Source organism: Diabrotica virgifera, chromosome 7, assembly GCF_917563875.1.
Source record: "Diabrotica virgifera virgifera chromosome 7, PGI_DIABVI_V3a".
In the NCBI taxonomy this organism is placed as follows: Eukaryota; Metazoa; Arthropoda; class Insecta; order Coleoptera; family Chrysomelidae; genus Diabrotica; species Diabrotica virgifera.
Window position 1 is genome coordinate 138,058,873 of NC_065449.1, and position 25,837 is coordinate 138,084,709.

Sequence of the window (25,837 nt, forward strand, 5' to 3'; positions counted from 1 at the left end):
TCGCACTCACATTTACAGCAGCGTCAATACGATACAACCACTCATTGTTATTAATTAAAAATAACAGCTTAGTAGTAAATTAATGACACAGATTTCTTCAGGATCATGTAACGGCGACTTTAAACTTTGATTTAGTCAATTTCTGACTTTCAAAATAATAATTTTTGACCGAGTTATTAAGCCTTAAAAATGGGTATTTTCGCGTTTTTCAAATTTTAACTTGCTTATAAGTCGAAAACGATCAACTTTAGAGAAAAATTATAAGAGACCTTTTTTGTCCAGAATGGTCCAAAAAACCTAATAAAAAATTAGTCCGGGCCAAAATATTGATTTTTGCAATTTGATTAAAAAAAATTGTTAAAAAAAATTGGCCCACTTTTCTCGTGGGCGACTTCTTGAACCTTATTCTAGGATGTCTCACGAATGTGATTATGCAAAAATATCTCATGGGAATATTTTTCCCAACGAACCCGCCGTTTCCGCCTTGACTAAGGCGATTTGAGGGCGATTTTAACTCTGCAAGATACTTGCATGGGCGTCCCAGCATTATTTTCAAGGGATGCATCTGAACTTCAGAAGATTTTATCTGAATCTATACATACAATTAACGAGTATAAAATATACAACTATACATGCATAGCTATGTACATTCCTTCCGGAAAGGGAGGTGCAATTGTTATTTTAACAGAGTATTTTTTAATATTAAAAATAAATATTCTTAAAAACAGGTTTTTTTTGGTGAAATTTTCCAACTGCCATGTGATCAAACAAATTACGCGTGCATTATAAATGAAAAGCGCTATAGGTAAGCACCAGTGTGAGAAAGAGCGTATACTGATAGCTGTTTGCGTCCTCTGTTGTAACTGAGCGAGTCCGTTCGCTCGAGAAAAATCACGTGACCTGGCGATACCCATGTTGTTGTAAGTAACTTTTTTTAATTAAAGGAAAATAATACGGACTATACAATAGATTTTGCAATTACTATAGAAAAAGACAAATTTATTATTATAAATATATAGGTAAAAAAGTATAAAACTATAAACTAAATTAATTCTGTGTCCGAATCTTGTACTTCTTCTTCAAACTCCTCATCTGAGCTTAAATATTCATTCTCTTTTTCTTCGTCAGACACCCCTCGAGACTCACATTCCTCTTCTACCTGATCTGTAAATAGTTGTAATATGTATTTAGAGTTAATTAAAAATTAATTAGTGATTAATTAATTGAGTTGCTACGTATTCTTACTTATAATATAACCATTACTTAATACGTTTCCTTATATAACCAATCATATCAGGTTTTTTATTTCTTAGTATATGACCAAAGTAGCTCATTTTTTTTCCTTCATAGTGTTGAGTATTTCTTTTTCCTTTTTCATCTTTCTTAATGTTTCCGTGTTTGCTACGTGTTGTGTCCATGATATTTTTTACATTATTCGATAACACCACATCTCGACAATGGCAAGTCTTTCTTCAGATGCGCCCGTGATTGTGCAGGCTTCGACTGACGAGTCTGGAGGAAGAAGAAGAGAATGAATATTTAAGCTCAGATGAGGAGTTTAAAGAAGAAGTACAAGATTCGGACACCGAATTTATTTAGCTTATTATTTAGCTTTATTATATATTTATAATAATAAATTTGTCTTTTTCTATCATATTTGCAAAATCTATTGTATAGTACGTATTATTTTCTTTTAATTAAGAAAAAGTTACTTAAAAAACTATAATATATAATAATTACTCTAACGTTTCGAGGCACAACAACATGGGTATCGCCAGGTCACGTGATTTTTCTCGAGCAAACGGACTAGCTCCGCTAGAACAGAGGACGCAAACAGCTATCGGTATACGCCCTTTCTCACAGTGCTGCTTACCTATAGCGCTTTTCATTTATATGCACGCGTAATTTGTTTGATGACATGGCAGTTGGAAAATTTCACCAAAAAACTTGTCTTTTTAGAATATTTATTTTTAATATTAAAAAATACCCTGTCAAAATAACAATTGCACCTCCCTCTCCGGAAGAAATATACATAGCTATGTATGTATAGTTGTATATTTTATACTCGTTAATAGTATGTACAGATTCAGATGAAATCTTCTGAAGTTCAGATGCATCCCCTGAAAATAATCCTGGGACGCCCATGCAAGTATCTTGCAGAGTTAAAATCGCCCTCAAATCGCCTGGCTTGTTTATTTTCTTTATATTTGAATATTTAAATTTACTTTAAAGTCACGTCACTGATATTTTTTGTAATAACAATGTTTACCCTTTTTTTAACTTTGGGGGGATTTTTGGGGAAAATAACCGCTATCCTCCAGCCAGACCGGCATTTTTGTATTAGGCTATCATGGAAATGGAAATGGAAAAATTTTCAGGTTGCCTAAATACCTACTCAAAAATGTCTCACAGCTCTTGGACCATTACACCTCCGAGGCTTCTACAATTTGCAAGCCATAACGGATGCTGAGACTAAGGAAGAGGAGGGAATTTTAGTTTGAGTTTTTTAGTTGTTAACGCAGCTCGATCACCAGTCCTCTCATAAGCGCTTCATTAAAAAACAATGTTTTAAAATAAAACATGACAAAGATTCTTATGGGGAGCTGATAGAAGAAGGTTTGAGATTGAAATTGGGCACTTCGTAATTTCAAAAATTTTATGTTTTACTTGTGTTTTTGAGCCTTGAATATCGTCATTTTTCGTTTTTTTTTTTTATTTTAAATTGTCTATTCGAAAACGATCAACTTTAGAAAAAAAATTACAAAAGACCTTTTTTGTTCTCAGTGATTCAAAGAACCTAAAATAATGTCTGCCTAGGCCAAAAAATTGATTTTTATAATTTGTTTTAAAATGTTTAAAAAAATAAATGTAGCAATAACCCCTAAATTACGGCATTTGGGGTGAAATATGCAGGGTGTTCCATTTTAAGTAAGAAAGTTCAATAGATTTCCAGAAAAACGGAAATCTGACAAAAATGCCACGTAAGACCCTTATTCACTCAAATCTATAACAATTTTGCAAGTCTTGTATGAGATAATTAAGGCGTTCCTTACATAAAACTCACTATGTATGCAAAACTATTTATGTCGAATGGTATGTAAATCGTATTGCAGGATTTTTAATGATTTTTCACAACGGGAAAAACTGACAAAAATCAAAATTTAAGATTAATACTAAAATAGAAGTAAATTAGGAAAATTGAAGTTAAATTAATTTAAAAGCTATTTTAAGAAAAATTAGTTAAAATTTACAAAAAAAAAACTAGAGGAGAGTGTTGTACCTTTGGGCAAATTTCATGTCGTTTGGCTAAAAATGTTTAAAAATTGCTTTATAGCGACCATTGAAGCATACAGAAACAGATACAACCTTTATCTGTAAATCACAAAGTATACGTCTATGGATTCGTTTCAGTTACTTTAAAAAAAAATTGAAATTTGAAATTTGGGCGTCCAAAGGTACGACACTATGTTGTACCTCTGTCCACATTACGTTCTACCTGTGGTCAGAACACAAACGAACGAAATCTTATTTATTACATGAATTATAATATGACAAACATGATTACTTTACATTGTATGTATCAAATTTAACATAATATTTTGTTGACGTTGTGATGTTCCAACCAAATCTGGTGAAGGCAGTTTTTTTATTATGTCGCATTCGGAGACACAAGAGACTTCCTCATCTGAATAAACCAATTTATTGTTTCCAGTAACTGTTTTTAAATATTTGACCATGTATTCGTCATCTAAAACCTCAACTATATTGGCAACATATTGTGCAATATTCTTTTTACTGGCCAATTTTACGAGAACAAAATCACCTTCTTTTAACTTAGAATCAGTATTTCTTCACTTTCCTGTTGCTCTAACGAATAATTTTCATTTTCGTTTGCCAGAAAATTTTCTAAATCCTCGTCTTCTTCAAATGCAAATCCACTAGTGGATGTTGGCGATCACATTTTCCATTAACTCTCTGTTTCTTGCAATGTGTATCAGAGATTGTATGTCGTTAATCCCTGTCCATTGCCTTATGTTTCGGAGCCAGGACATTTTCTTGCGTCCTATTCCTCTCTTGCCTTTAATTTTACCCTGGATTATAAGTTGAAGGAACTGGTATTTTTCGTTTCGCATGATGTGACCCAAATACGCCGATTTTCTTTTCTTGATGTTTTCGAAAAGCTGACGTTCTTGGTTGATTCTTTTAAGGACATCCACATTTGTGACTTTCGCCGTCCATGGTATCTTTAGGATACGGCGATAAAGCCACATTTCGAAGGCTTCTAATCTGTTTATATCCCTCGTTTTGAGTGTCCAGCCCTCTATGCCATATAGCAGCACCGACCACACGTAGCATTTAGTAAACCTTAGTCTCAGTGTAAGGTCGAACTCTGAGCAGGTCAGTACCTTCCTGAATTTTACGAAAGCTTGTCGAGCTTGCTCAATGCGACATTTGACTTCCCTGTCCGATGCCCAGTCTTCAAAAAGCCACGTTCCTAGGTATTTGAATTTGCTCACTCTCTCAATGGACTTAGTATTCAGTGTTATGGTGGAGTTTTCAAATATGCATCCAAGTTTCTGGAGATGATCATGAATTTGGTCTTTTTGGTATTAATCTCTAATCCCATTCGCTTACTGTATTCTCCGATTATAGTGACAAGTTGTTGAAGATCTGCTATGTTGTCGCAAATTAAGACAGCATCATCAGCATATCGTATGTTGTTGATCAATACTCCATTCACTTTGATTCTCATATATGCATCTTCCAAAGACTCTTGAAATATGGCTTCCGAATAAATGTTAAATAAAAGAGGGGAAAGCACACATCCCTGCCGATCACCCCTTCTTATATGTATGGATTTGGATATAGAATTGTCTATTTTTATTTGTGCTGCCTGATACCAGTACAAGTTTTCAATGCATCTTATGTCTTTTTGGTCTATATCAAGCTTCTTGAGGATCTGCATTAACTTGTGATGTTGGACACAATCAAACGCTTTCTCGTAGTCTAAAAAGCACAGGAATACGTCCTTCCTCTGATCGTAACAATTTTGGACCAACACCTGTGTTGCTACTATTGCTTCTCTTGTTCCCAAACCTTGCCTAAACCCAAACTGAGAATCACTGATGTCCCATTCACATTTTTTGTATAATCTTTGATGTAGTATTTTTAAGAATATTTTTAAAGTGTGACTTATCAGGCTAATGAGTCTGTGATCCTCACATCTTTTTGCATTGACTTTTTTGGGTAGGGGAATAAATGTAGAGAGCAACCACTGCTGAGGATAGCAACCAGTTTCATAAATAAAATTAAATATTTTATGTAGTGCTGAAATTCCCCTTTCATCTAGTAGTTTGAGTATTTCTGAAGAGATTTCATCAGGTCCAGGTGCCTTATTGTTTTTTGAATATAATATTGCCTTTTCTATTTCCTCTTTAGTGATTGAAGGGCCAGTCAGCTGGTCGTCTGTATAAACTTCACTCATGGGTCTTTCGTCATGAAAGAGCTCCTGGATATAGTTTTCCCATATATGAATTTTCTCTTTTTCACCTAGCACTACCTGGTTATCCTGATTAACTATAATAGTTGGTCTTCGTTTTCTGTATATTCCAGCAGTCTCCTTAAGCTTTTTATGTAAATTCCGATCGTGGTGCTGTCGTAAATGTTCTAGATCAATACATTGTTGTTGCTTAAGCCATTCATATTTTTTGCTATTCTTATCTTTGCTTTTATTTGCCTGTTAATGTTTTTATACATATTGCTGCCATCTGGGTCATTCTTGTGTCGTCGTCGTTCATCCATTAGTAATAGTATTTCTTCTGTCATCCATTTTTGCTTCTTGTTCTTTGGTTTGTACCCCAAGTTGCTTTTCATGATGTCTGTTACAGCACTTGTAATCGTATTCCATGTTGGTGTTAGATCTTCGGTAATATTTGTCGTCAATATTTGAATTTGTGTGTTTATTTCATTACTTATTTCTGCTTGTATCATTGGATCTTTCAGTTTATCCAATGCGATCTGTTGTTGAGTTTCAGGCTTGTTTTTGCATGAAAGAGCGATCTTTATGACGGCCACTAATAGTACATGGTCAGAAGGCACATCTGCTCCAGGATATGTGCAAGCTCTTTTGACAGTTGTGCTGAATCTACCGTTGATGAAATCCTCGTCACTTGAATCCTTTGTTATATTTTTCATCTCTTCATCAGATTCGTCTGAACTATCGCAGAGAACCTTCCTTTTGACTGACTTTTGTGTTTTCACCTTACTTTACAATAGTTCCTCTTTGTTCGGGGTGTCTGTCAAAATTATTGTTTTACCACGCTTTCGTCCCTTTTGAGAAGTCTTTCGAGCTGCGGCTTTGGAGAATGGACGCGCTACAAACGGGCTTTTGAAGTCAGTGTTATTTGCCTTGTTGTCATTAGACTGCAGTGGAAGTGCGGGTGTCAAGTTTGACGTTGATGGATTTGCGGATAGTTGATGAGCTAGATCAGCGGTTCCCAAACTGGGGGGCGTGAGAACATATCAGGGGGGGCGCGAGACAAGTTGAACATTAAAATAAATTTAGTTATATTTTTCTAAAATTCAATATTAACCGCTTGTCAAACTGTGTCTGGTAGCGCAGAGTAAGCAAAAGTTATCTCAAATACCTCTTTTTGACAAGACTGTGCATGAAACACCGCATTAATGATATGACCGAAGACGTACAAAACCAGGTAGTTGATGCTATTCAGCTAGACGAGAGTACTGACATAGCACAATGTTATCAGTTAATTGTTTATGTTCGGTATATTCAAAACGAAAGAATGAAAGACAAGCTACTCTTTTCTACAGAGTTGGAGACTGGAGACCACGACAAAAGCTATTAATGTTATGAAAGCAGTGTGAGAGTTTTTTGACAAACATGAACTTTCTTGACAAAAACTGATCAGTTTATGTACAGATGGCGCACCTTCAATGCTAGGTTTTCGCTCAGGCTATTTGCAATTAGTAATAGAGAAAAATGCTGGTGTGATTGGGATACATTGTTTTATACATCGACAAGCCTTGGCAGCAAAACCCCTTCCAAATGAACGTATGGCTGTCTTAAAGTTGTGTATTAAAGTAGTGAAGTACATAAAAAAAGAGTTCGTTGAATACTCGACTGTTTAAAACGCTTTGTGAAAATTTAGAAAGTGATCACAAAACACTGCTACTTCATACAGAAGTACGATGGCTCTCAAAAGGAAACATGTTGGCAAGATTATTTGACCTTTGAGATGAAGTAATCACCTTGAAACATCAAAAGCAAAATGAGCTAAACATGGCCTTCAAAAAACATTGTATCCAAGTAATATTGGCTTATTTGTCAGACATCTTTGACTCGTTGAACATCCTCAACCTAAAACTGCAGGGTGGAGACTCAAATATAGTAGTTACTCATTGTGATGGAGGCTTTCCACTTTGGAGGCGTAAAATATCAGCAAACCCCTGAAATTATTCAAATTTCTCTGAAGTAGAGCCAATCTCAGAAGAAGCACGCAGAGGAAAGGACATTTATGAAGGATCAAGTTTGAAAATCCAAATATCAAACCATTTGGAGAGCCTAATTGAAGAGTTCCAGAAATACTTCCCAAACACCTGTGACAATTTTATTTACAGAATGTCAACTGATCCATTCCATGTCAACATAGACTCCCTGCATGAATCACTTCAAGAAGATGCTTTGCAAATAAATCCAAATGATTTTTTGCACGATTCCTCTGCCAAATACTTTGTTATAATGGCCAAACCTTCATTTTGGTTAAAATATTTCAAAGTGTATCTTAGTGTATCACGGGAAGCTCTTCATTTATATTTGCCTTTTTCAAGTAACTATTTGTGCGATTTTCAACACTTGTGGCAATTAAAACAAAGTATCGGAATAAACTTGATGTTGCTAGTGACTTGTGCTGTGCACTTACTAAAACTCAGCCACGAATAGGAATACTAGTAAATAAAATGCAAGCACATTCATCTCACTAAGCAACATAATCTATTTTTCTTTTATTAATAATTTTTGTATTTTATGGAAACTGATATTGTTGTATCTTATGGCAGAATAAATAAATGTTTTGTTTTCAAGCTAATACTTATTTGTTTTTGTTTTGTTCCTATTTAGGCGCATACAATTTACTGTAAGGGGGGCGCGAGAAGCTTTCTTTCAAAAAAGGGGGCGTGGTACAAAAAAGTTTGGGAACCCCTGAGCTAGATGCTAGATGAGCAAGATGCCGCATTAGGATTCTCTTCCGATTCTGGATTTGGGCGATCTGTTACATGGGACGACATTCAATGGTCGCCAAATATATTTTCATTAACAGACCATATCCCTGTTTTTTTCAAATCCTTTGACAATGTTTGCAGGAGTAAATGCTTTTGCAAATGCCTTGCCTACGGGTTCAGCTACGTCATACAAGCTTATAGGATGTCCAGGATGGGTCATCATCCACTCATTAGCTAAGGTGTAGTAGTAGGTTTTGTATGGTCCAAAAACAGTCCAGTCAAGAGGTCGAGTTCTGTGCGAGGTGTGTGGCAGCAACGTTAATAGCACAATATTATTTGCCTTCGCCAAATCAATCTGGGACTCGTGATTATCGAGTATTAGTAGCACTTTTTCTTGCTCTCTCGGCTTAACGTGGGCTATACAATGCTGCAAGTAGTGTAAAAGAAGAGCTTCTTGTTTGACCATCCTGATGGATTTGCGCCTCCAATTGAACCCGGTGGTGCACCATGTAAGGTCCTTGAAAAACACGCGAGGGAATATCAACATGGGCGGTACATGGTTATCGATGGCATTAACCGCAGCAATCAAAGTTGCATTGATCCTTCTTTTTCCGAATGTCATACTACCCAGTTTGCTTTACTAGACGAGGCAACGAAGCATTAAACCTAGAAATTTTGTGCAGTAAGATGAATCGTCATGCAACTTTTTACATTCGATTCGATAGAATGTCAGGCAATTTTGTGAACTACATTGATCTCCGACAAAAAATTTTGTGCATGAGAAAATGCATCTTTAAGTGCATCTCGAAGAGATGGAAAATAAAAAATTTAGAACTCAGGAAATATTGTCGGAAATGAGTTTAACTTCTAACCTTGGGGGGTTTTGGAGGTGACTGAACACGATTTTCATGATGGCGATGGTCTCCGAGGTACCTGGTGCACAGGGTGAAACTCGTCGCCTGGGACGACCGAATAAGTCGCGGGACGGTCGAATAATTCGTGAAATGAAGATTGGATCGAAAAACCGAAAAACACGTGTTCAATATTTTTCAAAAATCTATCGAATGACACTAATCACCCCATAAGGTGGGCGGGGGTAACTTTCAAATCTTAAACAGAACCCCATTTTTGTTATTGCAGTAACTTAAAAGTAAGCAACTTTTATTCGAGACATTTTTACGAATTCTGGATACATGGCGTTATAATCGAAAAAAAAAACAATATTTTCGTGATACCATACGTAAATTATAGAAACGGTCTAATATCTCGAGAAATACACTTCCAAATAAAAAACCAAGAAGCAAGTTTTAATATTTTTCAAGAACCTATCGGATAACATAAAACACGACCCTCCACTCCACCCCCTGAAGGTGGGCTGAAGGTGGGGTGGAAGGTAACTTTAAAATCTTAATAGGAGCCCCCATTTTTTATTGCAAATTTGGATTCCTTACGTAAAAGTAAGCAACTTTTATTCGAGACGATTTTTCGAATTATGGATAGATGGCGCTATAATCGGAAAAACACTATTTATTAGCACCATCTATCAACAATTCTAAAAAATGTTTCCAATAAATGTTACTTATTTTTTCATGGGGAATCCAAATCTGCAACAAAACATGGGGATTCCAATTTAATATTTTAAAGTTACCCCCCACCCCACCTCCAGGGTCGTGTTTGATGTTGTTCGATAGGTTCTTGAAAAATATTAAACACATACTTTTGGTCTTTCATTTGGAAGTGTACTCCTCGAGATATTAGACCGATTCTATAATTTTCCTATGGTCACCGAACACCAAGGTATCACGATAAATCGTTTTTTCCGATTATAGCGCCATCTATCCATAATTCGAAAAAATGTCTCGAATAAAAGTTGCTTATTTTTACGCAAGCAATCCAAATATGTAATAACAAATGGGGGTTTCCATTTAAGATTTTAAAGTTACCCCCACCCCACCTCCAGGGGGTAGAGTGGGGGTCCTCTTTAGCGTCATTCGATAGATTTCTGAAAAATATTGAACACGTATTTTTCAGTTTTTCGATCCAATCTTCATTTCTCGAATTATTCGATTGTCCCAGGCAACGATCTCCACCCTGGGCACCAGGTACCTTGGAGACCATCGCCGTCATGAAATTTGTGTTCAGTAACCTCCAAAACCTACAAATATAAAAATTGAACCTATTTCCGTCAATATTTCCCGAGTTCTAAATTTTTCATTTTCCATCTCTTCGAGGTGCACTTTGAAAATTCACTTTCTCATGCACAAAATTTTTGCCGGTGATCAATTTAGTTCACAAAATTGCCTGACACTCTCTAGAATCAAATGCAAAAAGTTGCATGACGATCCATCTTACTGCACAAAATTCCTATGTTTTGGACTTTTTAGTGCTTCATTGCTTCGTCTACACTTTTTAAGGCTATTATCTTAGGTGGGGCATGGACTGAAGAATTCTCTGTTTCATCTAAATTATAGATATTGGCAGGGGAAAACTTATAGGGTGGCATTACTGTTTTAAGATTGTTAAAAAGAGCTTAGATATTTTCTTTGTTAAAATTAGTTGACCTTGGCAGGCTTGTAGCCTCGGGTTTGCTTAATGACAATGATGGATGTCGATTCATGAAGTGTCTTATCCATTCTTTGCCCGCAGTTGCATTTGAAGTCCAACTGTCTGGTGTTATTATCTTGTTTTCACGTGCGTATTGAAATGCTAAGATTCTTGCACCTTTTTTGTGAGTCCATAATGAAACGACGCTGCCTGTGTCAAGTACTGCTCCAACTGTGACTCTTGTTCAAGTGAAAACACTTTTTTAACACCGTTGTTCGGGCTGTATTCGAATGTAGGACGTTCGGAGTTTACACGAATTCGAATATGATTAGATAAAGTTGATCGACAAATATCATATTTTTTGGCAGCTTGTCGAACCAGAATCTTATTTTCGAGGACGTCTTCGACAGCTTTCTGCAAAGCACCTACATCCACTTTGTCTCTTTTTATTCCATTTTTGCTTCGTGGCATTTTTTCTGTAAAGAAGCTTGGTGTCAGTTTACTTGTTATTTAAGTAAAAAAGCATTAAAGTTCAATTTTGTAGAGTTTATTAGCTGAGTGCAGTGAGGTTAATAAATCACATGAGCGATAAAAATTGCCTTAATGCCGCAATGCATATTAAAGCAAAGAGACCACTGAGCTTCCTCTGATTTGAAAATTATTTATTGCCTATGCATTAAAAACACACGTCAGTGCCGATTTCGCCTTCCCTAACAACACAAAACATTCCAGGAATGTACTATCAAAGTTCTATTAAAGTTTGAATGTCCTGGACATTCAAGGAACATTCGGTGAACGTTTGATTAAATTATTGGTGGAGTATTACCACAAGACATTCTATGAACATACTACCAATGTTCTATATTTTAAGTGAGGCCATTTACTATTTAATTTGCGTTCATTTTCAAATTTGCCGCGCGTGTTCTATTAAGTATGGTCGCGTGCCGCGTGGTCATCACATTTTCACATTTCATGATAACCTAAAAATTTATGATTGGATGGAAAATGGAAATTAGAATTAGTGGCTTTTTTTGCTGTTCTGTATGTTAGTTTTGCCCTGGCTGGATCTCTTTTGTTTAATCAATTATGTAAGTATTATAAAATCCGTTTTCAATTTTGTTTATTCTTTATGAAACGAATTATTTATGCATATTATTACCTGTAAATAGTACCTATTTCTTTTGATTTTTAATTGTAAAGAATAGAAAAATTACCATTCATTTTTATTTTTTTTAGAATCAGCTGAAAGTGGTCTACAAAAAAACAGGAAGGAAACGTATAGCCTTGTGGCTATGAAAGGCAAAAGAAAGATATATATAAAAAGTGTATTGGCTAGTTGGAAGAAACTCCACATTGTCGATGCATAATAAGTTATTACTTTATAAACAAATATTAAGATCTGTATGGACTTATGCATGCCCACTATGTGGGTATACTTACTAGACCAAGTAATATAAAAATTATACAAAGATTCCAGAACAAAATACTGAGAAATATTGTAAATGCTCCTTGGTATGTGACAAACAGTGATCTCCATAAGGACCTAGAAATGGAACCTGGATATAATCATCAAGAAGATGGCAGGAAGTCACGAGCTACAACTTCATAACTACGAGAATATTGAGTAAATCCAGCTACTCGATACTACTGGGCAAACTAGAAGATTGAAGAGGACAAAGCCTTTTGAACTAGTTTAAGTGATAGGTGATAGTGAAAAGCAGAGCAGAGTGCCTGTGTGCCGGTGTATGTTAAAATAGTGCACGATCTTGTTAGATTAGATAAGAGACACAATTGGGTTAGCTCTTCATTTTAAGGAACAGTATCTAGTAATTTACGTTAAATTAAAATTGCTCATTGGTCAGTTATGACCAGATTGTAATTGTAATGTACAATTCAATACAATGAATCATCATCGTAGTGATGATTATGGAAAAAAATATATGACAATATTTTGTGCAATAAAAATGTTTATATTTATCAAGGATGTAGTAGATATTATTAAATAACCACCAATGTCCACATATACTTCTGGTATATCGTCGGTGATGTGACAATACCTCCTATTTGCTTTTTCATGAATTTTGTAGGAGACGAAAAACCATTTTTAGGGTCATCTCCTGTTTTCACATGTAAATTTTGACATGTTTTGTAGTAAATAGATAGTTGAATTTACTACAAAACATCTCAAAAAATATCATATGAAAACAGGAGGTGACTGTAAAAAAAGTTTTTAGACTCTCTTACAAAACTCATGAAAAAACAAATCGGAGGTATTATATCACATCAGAGACTATATCCAGGGAATGTCTAAAAAATATAATGTGAATTTCCAAAGAACATTCGTAGACATTCATGGAATGTTGCAACAAGACATTCAAGGAATGTTTAAAATGCTGACACAGGGCATTTAGGGGACGTTCTTGTGTTTTTGAGGACATTCCAGGAATGTTTTCAATGTCCTGTGTGTACATTCTAGGAACATACATAGAATGTTTGGTGTTATTACGGTTACTTTAGTGTCTAGTAGAAAAAGTAAAATGTTTTGTTGTATTTTGGCCATTGCCAGTTGTACCTCTGGCCAGGCCAAAGGTACAACAAACGTAATGTCCCAAGGTACAACAATGTTTACGACTACCAAAACACATTAATTTTTTAAAGTTATGTAAACTTTATGGATTGGTGAACACAAGTTTTAAATAGCAAACATAATATATTTCTTACCTGGGAAATTATAGATGAAACCAGCCACAACTTTGTAACACACTGACTCTTTATGTTCTCGCTAATTATTTACTTTTAACACGAAAAATTCACAAGCCTGACTAAATTCCAAAGTCTTTATATTTATGAAGCGAAACTATTGTACCGACCTCTAGTGGTCAATAGCAGAACGTTGAAGAAAAATTCTTTCCAACACGGAGAAAACAACAATTTTAACGACAGTGTCCAGATGTACAAGCGCCCAAAGATGCAACACTCTTCCCTACAGTGTTAAAAATTAGATTTTCCAATCCATGTTCAGAAATTTTCTTTACAAATAAAAGTCAATAAATGAGAGCAAAAATATGATAACTTCAATTTCTATCCTTAAAGGCGCAAAATGTCGCCTGTCAAAATGTTCAATATGTTTTAAATGTATTTATTTTTTTTTTCGAATCCTGAGAAACCTATTAAGTATTTTTGAAAAATTTAAACGCAGAATGAAAGATTACGTTATTACAGAGGGCCGAAAGTCTCTGAAAACTTCTATGTTTTTAATAAGTTGGGGGTGAAAAAAAAAGAGAAAATTTAGTGACTTTTAATTTCAAATGTTTTATTCAAAAGAAACTTTTTGGTTATTCTAAGGGATTTTCGGCCCTCGGTAATAATGCAATCTTTCATTCTGCGTTTAAATTTTTCAAAAATACTAATTAGTTTTCTCAGGATTCGAAAAAAATGAATACATGTAAAACACATTGAACATTGACAGGCGACATTTTGCGCCTATGCCCTTAATGCATTGATTTTGATGAAATTTTTGGAATATACTATATTTAACTCCTTATTTAAAGTCTACCCTATGCCAATATATCGTTCATTTGGAAGAAGAGGGTTACATCTCAAAAGTTTTTTTTATTGCATCAATACCTTCCAAATAATGACTTCTACTATGGAAAAAATAGTTGCATTTGTAAGTACAGTAGTATCCGAGAGATGGCAGATGTAACTCTTTGGTTTTTCCCTAACTTTCTCTACAGAACGTTGTTTGCTTTAACGAAAACAGTTATATCTTGGAATATAATAGACAAAAATAAGTTAATTTAATTAAAAGGGTGATTTATTTTTGGGATATAGAGTTATAAGTAAAGATATAACCATTTTTCTTAAAAGTTATAACACTAAAAGTGAACAGTATGTTCTGAAAGAAGAATACTTTCTTAGTTGTAACTTTTTTTGGATACTTCATCATAAAAAGAAGCAATATAATGTGCGTAAAAAGTAGTTTTGTGAAATGTAACCTTATTCTCCATAGTTATTTTGTTATAGGTATGTGAATTATCTTTTTTTGCATTGGGTAAATTATTATAAATTAAACTGTAGTATTATTTAAGGATTAATTTAATTTAACAATAAATTATTGTTGTCTTTAATAAAGAAACGCAATGTTGTCCTGAGTACTATTTAAGTTTTCACAAAAATTTGTAAAGAAAAACAATTATTAGGTACTATTATTATTGCTTTATGTTTCATTTTGTGAACTATTTAATTAGTTTTTTTTTAATGTTTTATTAATAAGTTTTATTAAATCATAATTGATATAATGGCATTTTTAATAATACTTTATTAATATATTTCCTAAAATATAACTTTATAAGCAAACATAGTGTATTAAAAAGATAATAATTCTTTATTCAAGAAGGTTATATCTAAGTTTTTTTTCTAAACCTGATATCTTAAAAAAGAAAATTCTTGTCAGAGCGATAAAAAGATCAGAAATCTATCATACTCAATAATTAAATCCTATAATATCAATAAACACTGCACAAAATAAATGAAATAAACTAATATGAATCTTAAAACGTTTCTACTGAAAAAGTGAAAATTCTTAGTTATAACCCTCTTCTTCCAAATGAACGATACGCTCATTATTTTTAAGGGCGAAAACTGCCAATTATTATCAAAATTGAATGAAACTACTTGTAACGTAAATCAAAATACTTTGGGCTTTAAGCGTTTATGAAGTTGAATAAGGGTCTTTTTATATAAAATGTGTAAAAAAGTGATTTACTAATATTTTTAATTAATTTAATTACTAATTTAAATCAATTTGATATCGGTATTTTGGGTCAATGTTATTTTTCTTTTTGTTTTTTTTTTGTCAACACTTAAAACAGCCTCTATCTTTATGAAGAAAAAAAAATAGATTTTTCACTGCATTTACATTGCTGTGTTATGCTGCCGTGCTTAGCCAAAACGCCATATCTGCTGAGAGATCACATTCGAGTAAAATCGGTTTTTGTTTAAATGTCTAGCCGTTGAAAACTATTTAGATTTTTTTTTGTTTTCTACTTTATATACATAATAAATATCATAGAATTCATATTTATACATAAGATTGGTAAAATATATCTTATTTACTCTAAAAACTCATGTTACTGAGTTCTTTCTAAGTAACTACATAAATTAACTTCTTCCTACTTAGGAAGAATGCAGTACTGCATTTGTGCTAATCATTTTATTTTATAATACAGTAGACTCTCTCTATAACGAACACGGTTATCACGAGGTTTCGCTTATAACGAGGTACACTAGATATCCTATGAAATTCCTATTGAACTAAACACCTCTATAACGAGGCATATTTAGATATAACGAGGAAAAATGAAATCGTAAAATATGTATCTTTATTATTCTTTATCTATTTTTACCGCTGTAATGGCTATAAGTAAATACCCCAACTACTGTGCGCTTATCGAGGGCAGTGCTGTAATAAAATCCACAGCCTACCTATAATAAACTTCTTCCTGTTCTGTTTGTCTATTGACCGATACTGAATATTGAAAAAAAATTATAATTTATGATGGCGAAACCTTATTGTCGAGGAAACAATATCTAGCATCTTATATTGCTCCGAGTGGCTTCACTATAGAAAGTTAATATTTTAGAAAACTATATAAATATTCATTTGTATGCACAATATTATTGTTGTCTAATTTAACGAGATCGCGAATAACGAGGTAATTAGTCTGCCATTTCAATTCTCGTTATAGAGGGAGTCTGCGGTATAATAAATACAATATAAAGATGAAAACGGAGAATAAAAAAAATTATTTATAAAAGTGTGTCATGAAAATGGACAAAAAAAGTGCTGAAAATAATTTTGGAATTCATAAGTTTGTCGCTAAGGGGCGTTTCTTGCATTTTAAAATTAAAAACATTCCAGAAACGATTAATATTTACAATGAAGTTTATTTTTAATTATTAATTATTAGACATTGATTTAACTATGTACTTTTATAACACATTTTTTATGTGGAAATTCTACGACCTACGGCGACCAAAATACTTCGTATCAAAATTCGTATTTCGAACAAACTTTATAAAATTTGCGCTGTTTAAAATGCCTGATGTAACGTAGTAATAGAATCTCGCATCAACAACAATGTACATACATATACGCCAGTCAATGGGAGCAAGAATAGGATATTACCTCCAAATTCTATCATACTGCATGGATTTTAATGAAATTTTGGGCCTAGCCTCTACTTATCTGCTAATTCAAAGTCTACCCTATGCCGGTGTGTGCTTTTATCTTGGGGGTGGTTACCACCCCTTCTTACGGGTTGAAAAATTTTTGGTTAAAATTACCACGGAATTCGCTAGAGAACTTAATTCTAAGCAAAAACTGTTCTATAATTTTTTTTTGAAAACTCAATACTTTTTGAGATATTCGTGGTTGAAAATTGGCCATTTTCATTGAAACAATACCTTTTCGAACGGTTTTTTGCGAATACCTTGAAAACTATACATCTAACTAAAAAAACTATATTAAACATTTTTGTAGGTTATAAAAAACAAATAGACACTTGCCTTCATAAATCTTCTAGTTATAATACAAAAAGAGTAGGGTAGGTGAAAATAATTTGTTTTTTGGTACATTCTCAAATTGGTGTATTCCAACTTGAAATAACAGAGAAGCAGTTAACTTTAGGTGTATAATGCTACTGATATCTTTTGTAGTGCTTGAAAAGACCTTTAAAATGAGCTATATTAAAGGTCAATTACATTAAAACATTGATTATAGAACTAAGCGAGATATGCTGCAAACAAAATTGATAACTAATGTATTTTAAGAAAAAATGAGAAGTAATTTTAACCCCCATCCACCAAAATGTAAATGCATCGTTTTCCTTCTACAATACCTTTTATTATAGTGTTATTTCTACGTTCAAAAAGTTGGACGGGTTTAAAATGAATGGTTTTTGAAAAAAAAAAGATCAAATTATAGAGCGCATTTTTAAATTTTCTTAAAAATCTTCCTTTGTCTCCATGTAACTTGAAAATGATAGGAGATGCAGTAATTAAAAATAAAAAGGAAATTTATATCTGAAAAAGTCCTACATTTTTGTGTGGTATCTTTTTTTTTTTGTATATCTTATCTTTTTCGAGTTACATGGAGGAAAAGGAAGATTTTTAAGAAAATTTAAAAATGTATATTTTTTAAATATAATTTAATCTTATTTTTTTTAAAACCGTTCATTTTAATCCAGTCCAACTTTTTGAACATAGAAATAACACTATAATAAAAAGTATTGTAGAAGGAAAACGATGTATTTAAGTTCTGAGGCATGAGGGGTTAAATATACTTCTCATTTCTTCTTAAAATACATTAGTCATCAACTTTTTTGCAGAATATATCGCTTAGTTTGAATGTGATAGACATTTAGTATTGCTCATTTTAAAGGTCTTTTCAAGCCCTACAAAAGTTATTAGTACAATTATACACCTAAAGTCGACAGTTTCTCTGTTATTTCAAGTTGAATAAACCGATTTGGGCATGCAGCAAAAAAACAAACTCTTCTTACCTACCATACCCCTCTTTGTATTGTAACTAGAAGATTTATGAAGGAACAAATCTTTTGTTTTTTTATAACCTACAGAAATATTTTATATAGTGTTTTTGTTGGATGCATAGTTTTTAAGGTATTCGCAAAAATCCGTCCGAAAATGTGTAATTTTTCAATGAAAATGGACAACTTTCAACCACGAATAACTCAATTTCAAAAAATAATTATAGAACAGTTATTGCTTAAAATTAGGTTCTCTAGCCTTTTCCGTGGCTATTTTAACCAAAACATTTTTCACCCCCGAGAAGGGTTGGGAACCACCCCCAAAAAAGCGCACATCGGCATAGGGTAGACTTTGTTTCCTGAGCTATTCCCTACTTACTGTGAAAATATCAAGTAAATCGATGTGGTAGGATGGAATTCGGAGCCAAATTACCCTCATTGACTTCCCTAATATAGGAAACTCCGCTATATGTACCTCAGGAAACTCCACATTTAATGGAAGTATTTGTCTCAGTAGTACCGCATTGTTTCTAAAACCACACATTATTTCTTGATCACCAACAACTCAAACATATGTGTTTAGATTTTCTGTTGATAAAGAAATAGCCTTCTGCAGTATTAACTTTGTTTTATTTGACATATTTAAAAAATTATATCAAACAACCGTTCTCGTTGAAAAATGGCAACAAACTAACCTTCTTAAAAATTTTACACATGCTGTAAAAATCTGTCAAATGCTTAGGTAGAACGCCGCATCTAGTGCCTACTTAGGATAAACGCGGCAAGTGACATTTAAATACGGCGCTTTGTCTAAGTATTTTTCAGATGACGCATTTATTCTAAGTATTCATGAACATTTTTGCAGATACGGCATAAAATGCGTTGTGTTTAATGTATTTTGGCTTAACTTACGTCATTTTTAGTAAGCAAATAAGATAGATACAGTCGGAAAAATGAGAGAATACCCATGAACGATTACATCAATCACTTATTTTGTATTTGCTTTCTTTTTCTATAACAAACGTTTGTTATTTATAGAAAAATACAGCAAATACAAAATAAGTGATTGATGTGATCGTTCATGGATATTCTTTCATTTTTCCGACTGAATGCACATTTGGGTTAGAAAAATGTATAAATCTAATTTTTTCGGATTTTTGCAGATACGGCGTTTTCGCTAAGCACGGTAGTATGGTTAAGATGACCCTGGAGAGTATAAATAAATGTACACAATTTCATCTCAAATTATGTATTTAATTGTGGATAATATTGTATTTAACAGCGATGCCAAGATGATTGTTAATGAAAGTGGGATATACATTTTTATGTATATAGCGACTTAGCGACAGCTAAAAAACGGCAAAACACAACTAAAAATATATTTTCGGTATACCATCATATTAGACTCATTTACTGGAATAAACTTCTATATCACGGATAATAAGAAAGTTAACATCTCTAAGCAACTACACGGGATTAAATTTATAACTATTAAGATGATTAGACTTCTTGTAAGTCTCTTACTTACAGCCAAGGAGAGCAGAGAACAACATCTTCAGATACCAAGACTTCGGACTCAGATACCAAGAACATGTTTGGTCTGAATTTGAAGTAACCCGTGATTATTATTGTCTATATAAACGGTGAAAATAATTGATTCGTTATAAATCGTTCTAATATCCTTTGAGTCGCATCTTCGATATGGTCTTCCTTTTTGGGGTTCTGATACAGTTGCCCAATCCGATGTTATTTTTAAATTACAAAAAAGCGCAATAAGATATCTGTTTGGCATCAGAAGAACAACACATTGCAGAAGCTACTTCAAAGATCACAGGACTCTAACACTGCATTCTTTATATATTATAGAAACTGTTTGATTAATTCGTAAACATCTACATGTCTCTCCAGCAAGACCCATTCATGACTATTCCACCAGAAATTCTACCTTTGACAACATCTAGTTACCCATTCCGTCCACTGAGTTAGTAAAGAAATAACTGCAACATTGTTCCCAAAGTTCCGTAAAATGACAAAAGCCTATCTGAAAGACCATATTATACAGTAGCAGAGTTTCTTAACCAATAACTAAGAAATTACAGTATTCTTATGTATAAGTAGAATTTTAATCTATATTTGAGTGGCATATGCAGTAGCTTAACTTAACTTTTTTTAAATTGCTTAAGGTAGTTTATGCAATTTATTTTTTTTTAATTTTGCAATAGATTGTGTTGTTTTTTGTTTCACTTCATTATTTTTTATTTATATTGACGATTTATATAATTTTAGTAAATTGTATTTGTTATTGTTTTTATTTATGACTCTTGTAAGCTTTGTCTATAAAATTGTTAAATTTTCCATGACCATAAAGCATATTTCTATTCTATTCTATACTTGTTCTAAAATATTTAACAACATGCTAGAAAAATTCTCCTAATCTCTTTTAAACCAAAACCGTATTTTGTCTACCTTTCTTTTTTCTTGTAATTATCATGATTTTACATATGTATTAAATATTTTTTAATAGCTGATACAAGTTGATTAAGTATCCAAAATATGTTTTTAATTAATATGCTATTAATTTGAATAAACTAAATATTATTAAAACATGCACTATAAACTATACAGGGTGTCCCCGAAAATAGTGCGTTCCTTTAAGGTATGGATATAATACACAATTTAGAACAAAAAAATCATATATATTTTCTAAAGTTAACCGTTTCCAAAAAAAAAAAACATTGTTCTCTATAATATAAGTGAATTTTTATTTTCATAAATTTAAATGACCTGGCAACATGGTAGAACGTAGAACTTGTTTGTGACTATGGAAATTTAACCTAATCCAACCCCTTTACTATTTGAGGTGTGATTTTTAGGGTTGTTGACATCCCAAAGCTACTTACCTGCAAAATAAGTATTTCTTGCTTTAAAAATGTTGCATTTTTGCAACTATCTGAATTACTTAAGGTTTTGGATTAAAGCTCGAAATTTTACATAAATTATAACTTTTACGTAAGTAACTATGGTTTAATTCCTCTAATGCAATTAATGCACCTAGGAAAAATGATCTGTACCTAATGTTTTTCTGAAATATATTGAAATATGGGATATTTTAAACGAATTCATAAAATGTCATTTATTTACAATAAGAAACACTATCTTTTAACTAAACTAGTAGGTATTATGTATTTATATTTCGTGCTAGTAATTCATAAAATATTGCACCCTTTATCCTTTCTGTATCCTTTACAAATGCCTCGTGTTCTTTTGGTACAGTAAAACTAACCAATTATACCAAATATCCAATATCAATAACATCAACCAAATTCCTGGTTTGTTTGATGTGAGGGGACGATCACGGACGGAGTGAAAAAAATGTAAACACTAGACCCATGCGTTTGGTTGATATTTACATTATTACTTTACTACCTACCAGATACAATTGGCCTACAAACCTACTATTTCTAATTGTAACTGTCTACCTTTAGATTTTTGTATTACACGTTGTTGCCAGATTTCAATTTGCATATCAACATATATTTTCGTTTTTTGGTCAAACGGCTGAATTTAGAAAAAAAATGTTATAAGCCTTTTTTGCTCTACATTGTGCTTTCTACCTATACCTTTAAGGAACACACTATTTTCGGGGACGCCCTGTATATAATATATAATATAATAATTTTATATTGTAGGCCCTAAATTTGCCAATTCTGGAATTAGAAGATAAAAAAATTTGGAAACCTTCATCTGACGGCTTGTATGAACCCATTGAATCACATGATTTCGATTTAGAAGATATAATTTGTAGCGAACTCTATGATTTACCACCTTGTTCTGTAAGAGCTAGAAGTGCTCAACCCGCTGACTTGGAGAACGCTTTTGACAGTATCAATGTAACCGTAAAAAAAAATGATATTGCAAAATATGTAGAGTTCACCAACCGTTAAAATGTAAAGCGATTAGTGATAAAAAACAATAGTTCGTTTTATAGTAAATTAAGTTCAAAGTGGTGGGGAATAATAAATAAGCAAAATATATGTATGAATTTAATTGTGATAAAGTATTATATACATAATATTAAATTCATATTTCAGGAATGAAAAATTGCAAACATCACACAGCCAACTGAAAATCTTATAAGCTTAAGTATAAATTATTAGTACCGAAACAAGTTTTTTTTCCAAAATAAAATTTTTCATTTTTTAATTATGAAGTTCCATTTTAAATAGATTATTTTAAAATGTCAGATAGGAATTGACGATCAACATTAGTTTTAGGACGTAATAAATTCACCATCAACTTTTATTAGGTAGTGTTATTAAAAGTTGGGTACATCATTTTTTCATTACAAAGATTTACTTTTATTCTCGTTTGGTTTTTGGGATCTTAACACTTGAAGTTTAAATACAACCGAATATCTTATACAAAGGGTTCTAAATGAGCAAAAGTATTGACATGAGTCTATATAACTAGAATCAAAGTGTCAAAAGATCTGAACAAAGTGCCGAATATTTTATAAACGGAATTTTTTGAGATTGCATGACGCGTTTATGTCTTATCCTTCTTCTTCTTTAGGTTCCATCATGGCAATGCGGATCCTGTTGACTGCCGCTCTAAGCATTCGAACCATTTCCTTAAGTTCTTAAGCCAGGATATTCTTCCACATTATCCACCATTTCGCTTTTCTCGAATTTTGCCTTACATAATAAGTTGTAATAATGAGTATTTTTGCCCTCTCATCTACATGTCTTAAGTACTCAAATCTTCGTCTTTTGATAGTTAATATTATTTCCGCTTTATTTCCTATCCTTCTAGTTACTTCCACGTTTGACATTCTTTGAATCAATGATATTCGTAGGATTCTTCTGTAACACCAAAATTCAAAGGCGGTCAACTTATTCAGATGGACTTGTTTTAATGTCCACGCTTCCAAGCCATAAAAAAGAGTAGAGAACACGTAACACCGAAGCATTCTTGGACGTAGTTCTAACCTTATATCCCAACAACAAAGTAACTTTTTTAAGTTTAATGAATGATGCACGTGCTATTTCAATACTAGTCTTAATTTCTTTGGTTTGGTCTATATTTGATGTTATCCATGTTCCCAAGTATTTGTAGTTATACAAACTCTTAATTACAGTATCTTCAATAGTCATTGGATGTTTGCGTGTGCTGATTTAGTCATCATCATGCATTTAGTCTTATCCATAACCCCCTTATTACTCTCTCATGGCTACTGGAGATAACCTATATAAATATCTATCAACATAGACTTCAATGGAGTAAAAACAAGGTGCAAAAAGGAAGGAAAGGCCATGTAATCACAGAAAAGACATCACTAAAGAAGGAAGCAAATGGAAACACAATCATAATAATGTACATATTTAAAAATGTTTTAAAGGTACCACACAAATAAGACTGAAAACGACTGAAAAGACTGAAAGACGAGAAAACTGGAATATCTAGGCCACATAATGAGAGGTGAAAAGTACACCCTGCTAAGGCTCATAATCCAAGGAAAAATCTCGGGAAAGAGAAATGTGGGACGTAGAAGTATTTCCTAGTTGCGAAATTTAAGGGAGTGCTACGGGTGCAGTTCAATACAATTGTTCAGAGCTGCAGCCAACACAGTTAAAATTGCTGTGATGGTAGCCAACCTCCGATAGGAGACGGTACTGCCAGAAGAAGAAGTTATTTCATGTAATGGGGAAATGTATAGAAATGCTTGCAGTAGAATTATAATGGACTGAAGTGGAAGAAAGCCCGTAATGTGTTGTGTGGTAGAAAGATTCCAATGAAACTGAGGGGAAAATTCTATAAAACCGCAATAAGATCAGCTTAGAATCATGTAAGACTGAATGCTGGACAGGCACATTAAATGTTAGAAACACAGGATGTTTCCTTTAATTTGTCATTATCTTAGCCCAATAAAGATTTTTCTTCGTCCCGCTTCACTGGATGAATTGTTCAGTTGCTATCGTTTCTTTTCTGAGAACTTTTGATCAGCATGACCAAAACTACCTACCTGCACAGTTTCAGCAATTTACCTGAAACCACTTTTACAAAAAAAAAAAGTGCCGGGGTCTTTTAAGGTACTAGTACACTTTAGAAGACCAAAAATAATCATTTTTTCAAGAAATTTTTTCTCAGAACCTTAATGAACATAAAACTTTTTACATATTACTATATAACTCTTAGAGATTATAAAAAAAAATCTTTTTTCATTTATGCACGTACACTAATATTGTAGAGGGCGCAAAACTCAAGGCCTCGAAAAATGATGGAGGACAGTTAATCTCAGGATTGGGATATCTGAAACAAAAAAATCGTACTGCATTTGAAAAATGACTGTTTTTTACGTGACAATTTACCACAATTTGACCAAAAAATAAAAAATAAATATTTTTAACGATGAAAAACTAAAGAAAAACAAGCGATTTTTTCACAAAATTTTTTCAAATTTCCGTAAAATCTTTTTTTTGCGGAATTTTTTACTAACGGTGGTAAATTATCACGTAAAGAACCTTCCTTTTTTAAATGACGTAAGATTTTCTTTTTTCGGAGATCCCAATCCTGAGATTAACTGTCTGCCATCGGAACTATTTTTTTGCATCCCCTACAATATTAGTGTACGCGCATAAAGATATATTTTTTGTATTCTCTAAGAGTTAAGTATTAACATGTAAAAAGTTTTATGTTCATTATTAATAAAGGTTCTGAGAAAAAAATCTTGAAAAAATGCTTATTTCTGGTCTTATAAAGTGTATTAGTACCTTAAGCTAAATTGTGCAAATTTAATTTTGTATAGTTAGATAGTCAAAAATAATTATTAGTACAGAGCACTACCTTATGAAAACAATTCAATGGAAGACTAACTGCTTTTAGACCAAAAAAGAAAACAAAAAAAAACTTTGCACTTATACATAAAATTTAAGGGGAAGGCGCAAAATCTTCGTCCAATGCTTTTTATAAATGCATTCGTTTTTTTCCAATCCTGAGAAAACTAATAAATATTTTTGAAAAAATTAAACGCAGAATAAAAGATTAACCAGGGCCGAAAGTCCCTTAGAATAAACAAAAAGTTTCTTTTGAATGAAATATTTGAAATTAAAAATCACACCAAATTTTCTTTCTTTTTTCACTCCTGTAACTTATTAAAATAAACATAGAAGTTTTTAGGGACCCCGGTAATAATGCAATCTTTCATTCTGCGTTTAAATTTTTCGAAAATACTTATTAGTTTTCTCAGGATTCGAAAAAATTAACGCATTTAAATAGCATTGAAACAAGATTTTTCGCCTACCCTCTTAAGTTAAATATCAAAACTTAGTTTAATAAACCGACTGTTTTGTGTTATGAAACATAGTAAATAATATCTTAATTACATCTGAAAGAAGTAAACAGTACCTACAAAGTTTTAAAAATAATTATTTAAAATGGAACTTTAAAATAATGATTACTCGTGACAAATTATAAAAAAAAATACATAAATATATAATAAGAAGGTT

General features: G+C 32.7%; 1 protein-coding gene across 1 annotated transcript in view; it reads left to right on the plus strand.

Moving 5' to 3' along the window:
- The window catches only part of LOC114331038 (uncharacterized), an 88,275-nt gene extending 62,782 nt beyond the window's left edge, over positions 1 to 25,493 (plus strand). The window contains exon 6 of the mRNA XM_028280501.2: positions 22,022 to 25,493. Within this exon, the coding sequence (XP_028136302.2) occupies positions 22,022 to 22,276 (255 nt within the window). The 3' untranslated portion in view covers positions 22,277 to 25,493. The remainder of the gene's footprint in view (positions 1 to 22,021) is intronic.
- The last annotated feature ends 344 nt before the right edge of the window (positions 25,494 to 25,837 follow it).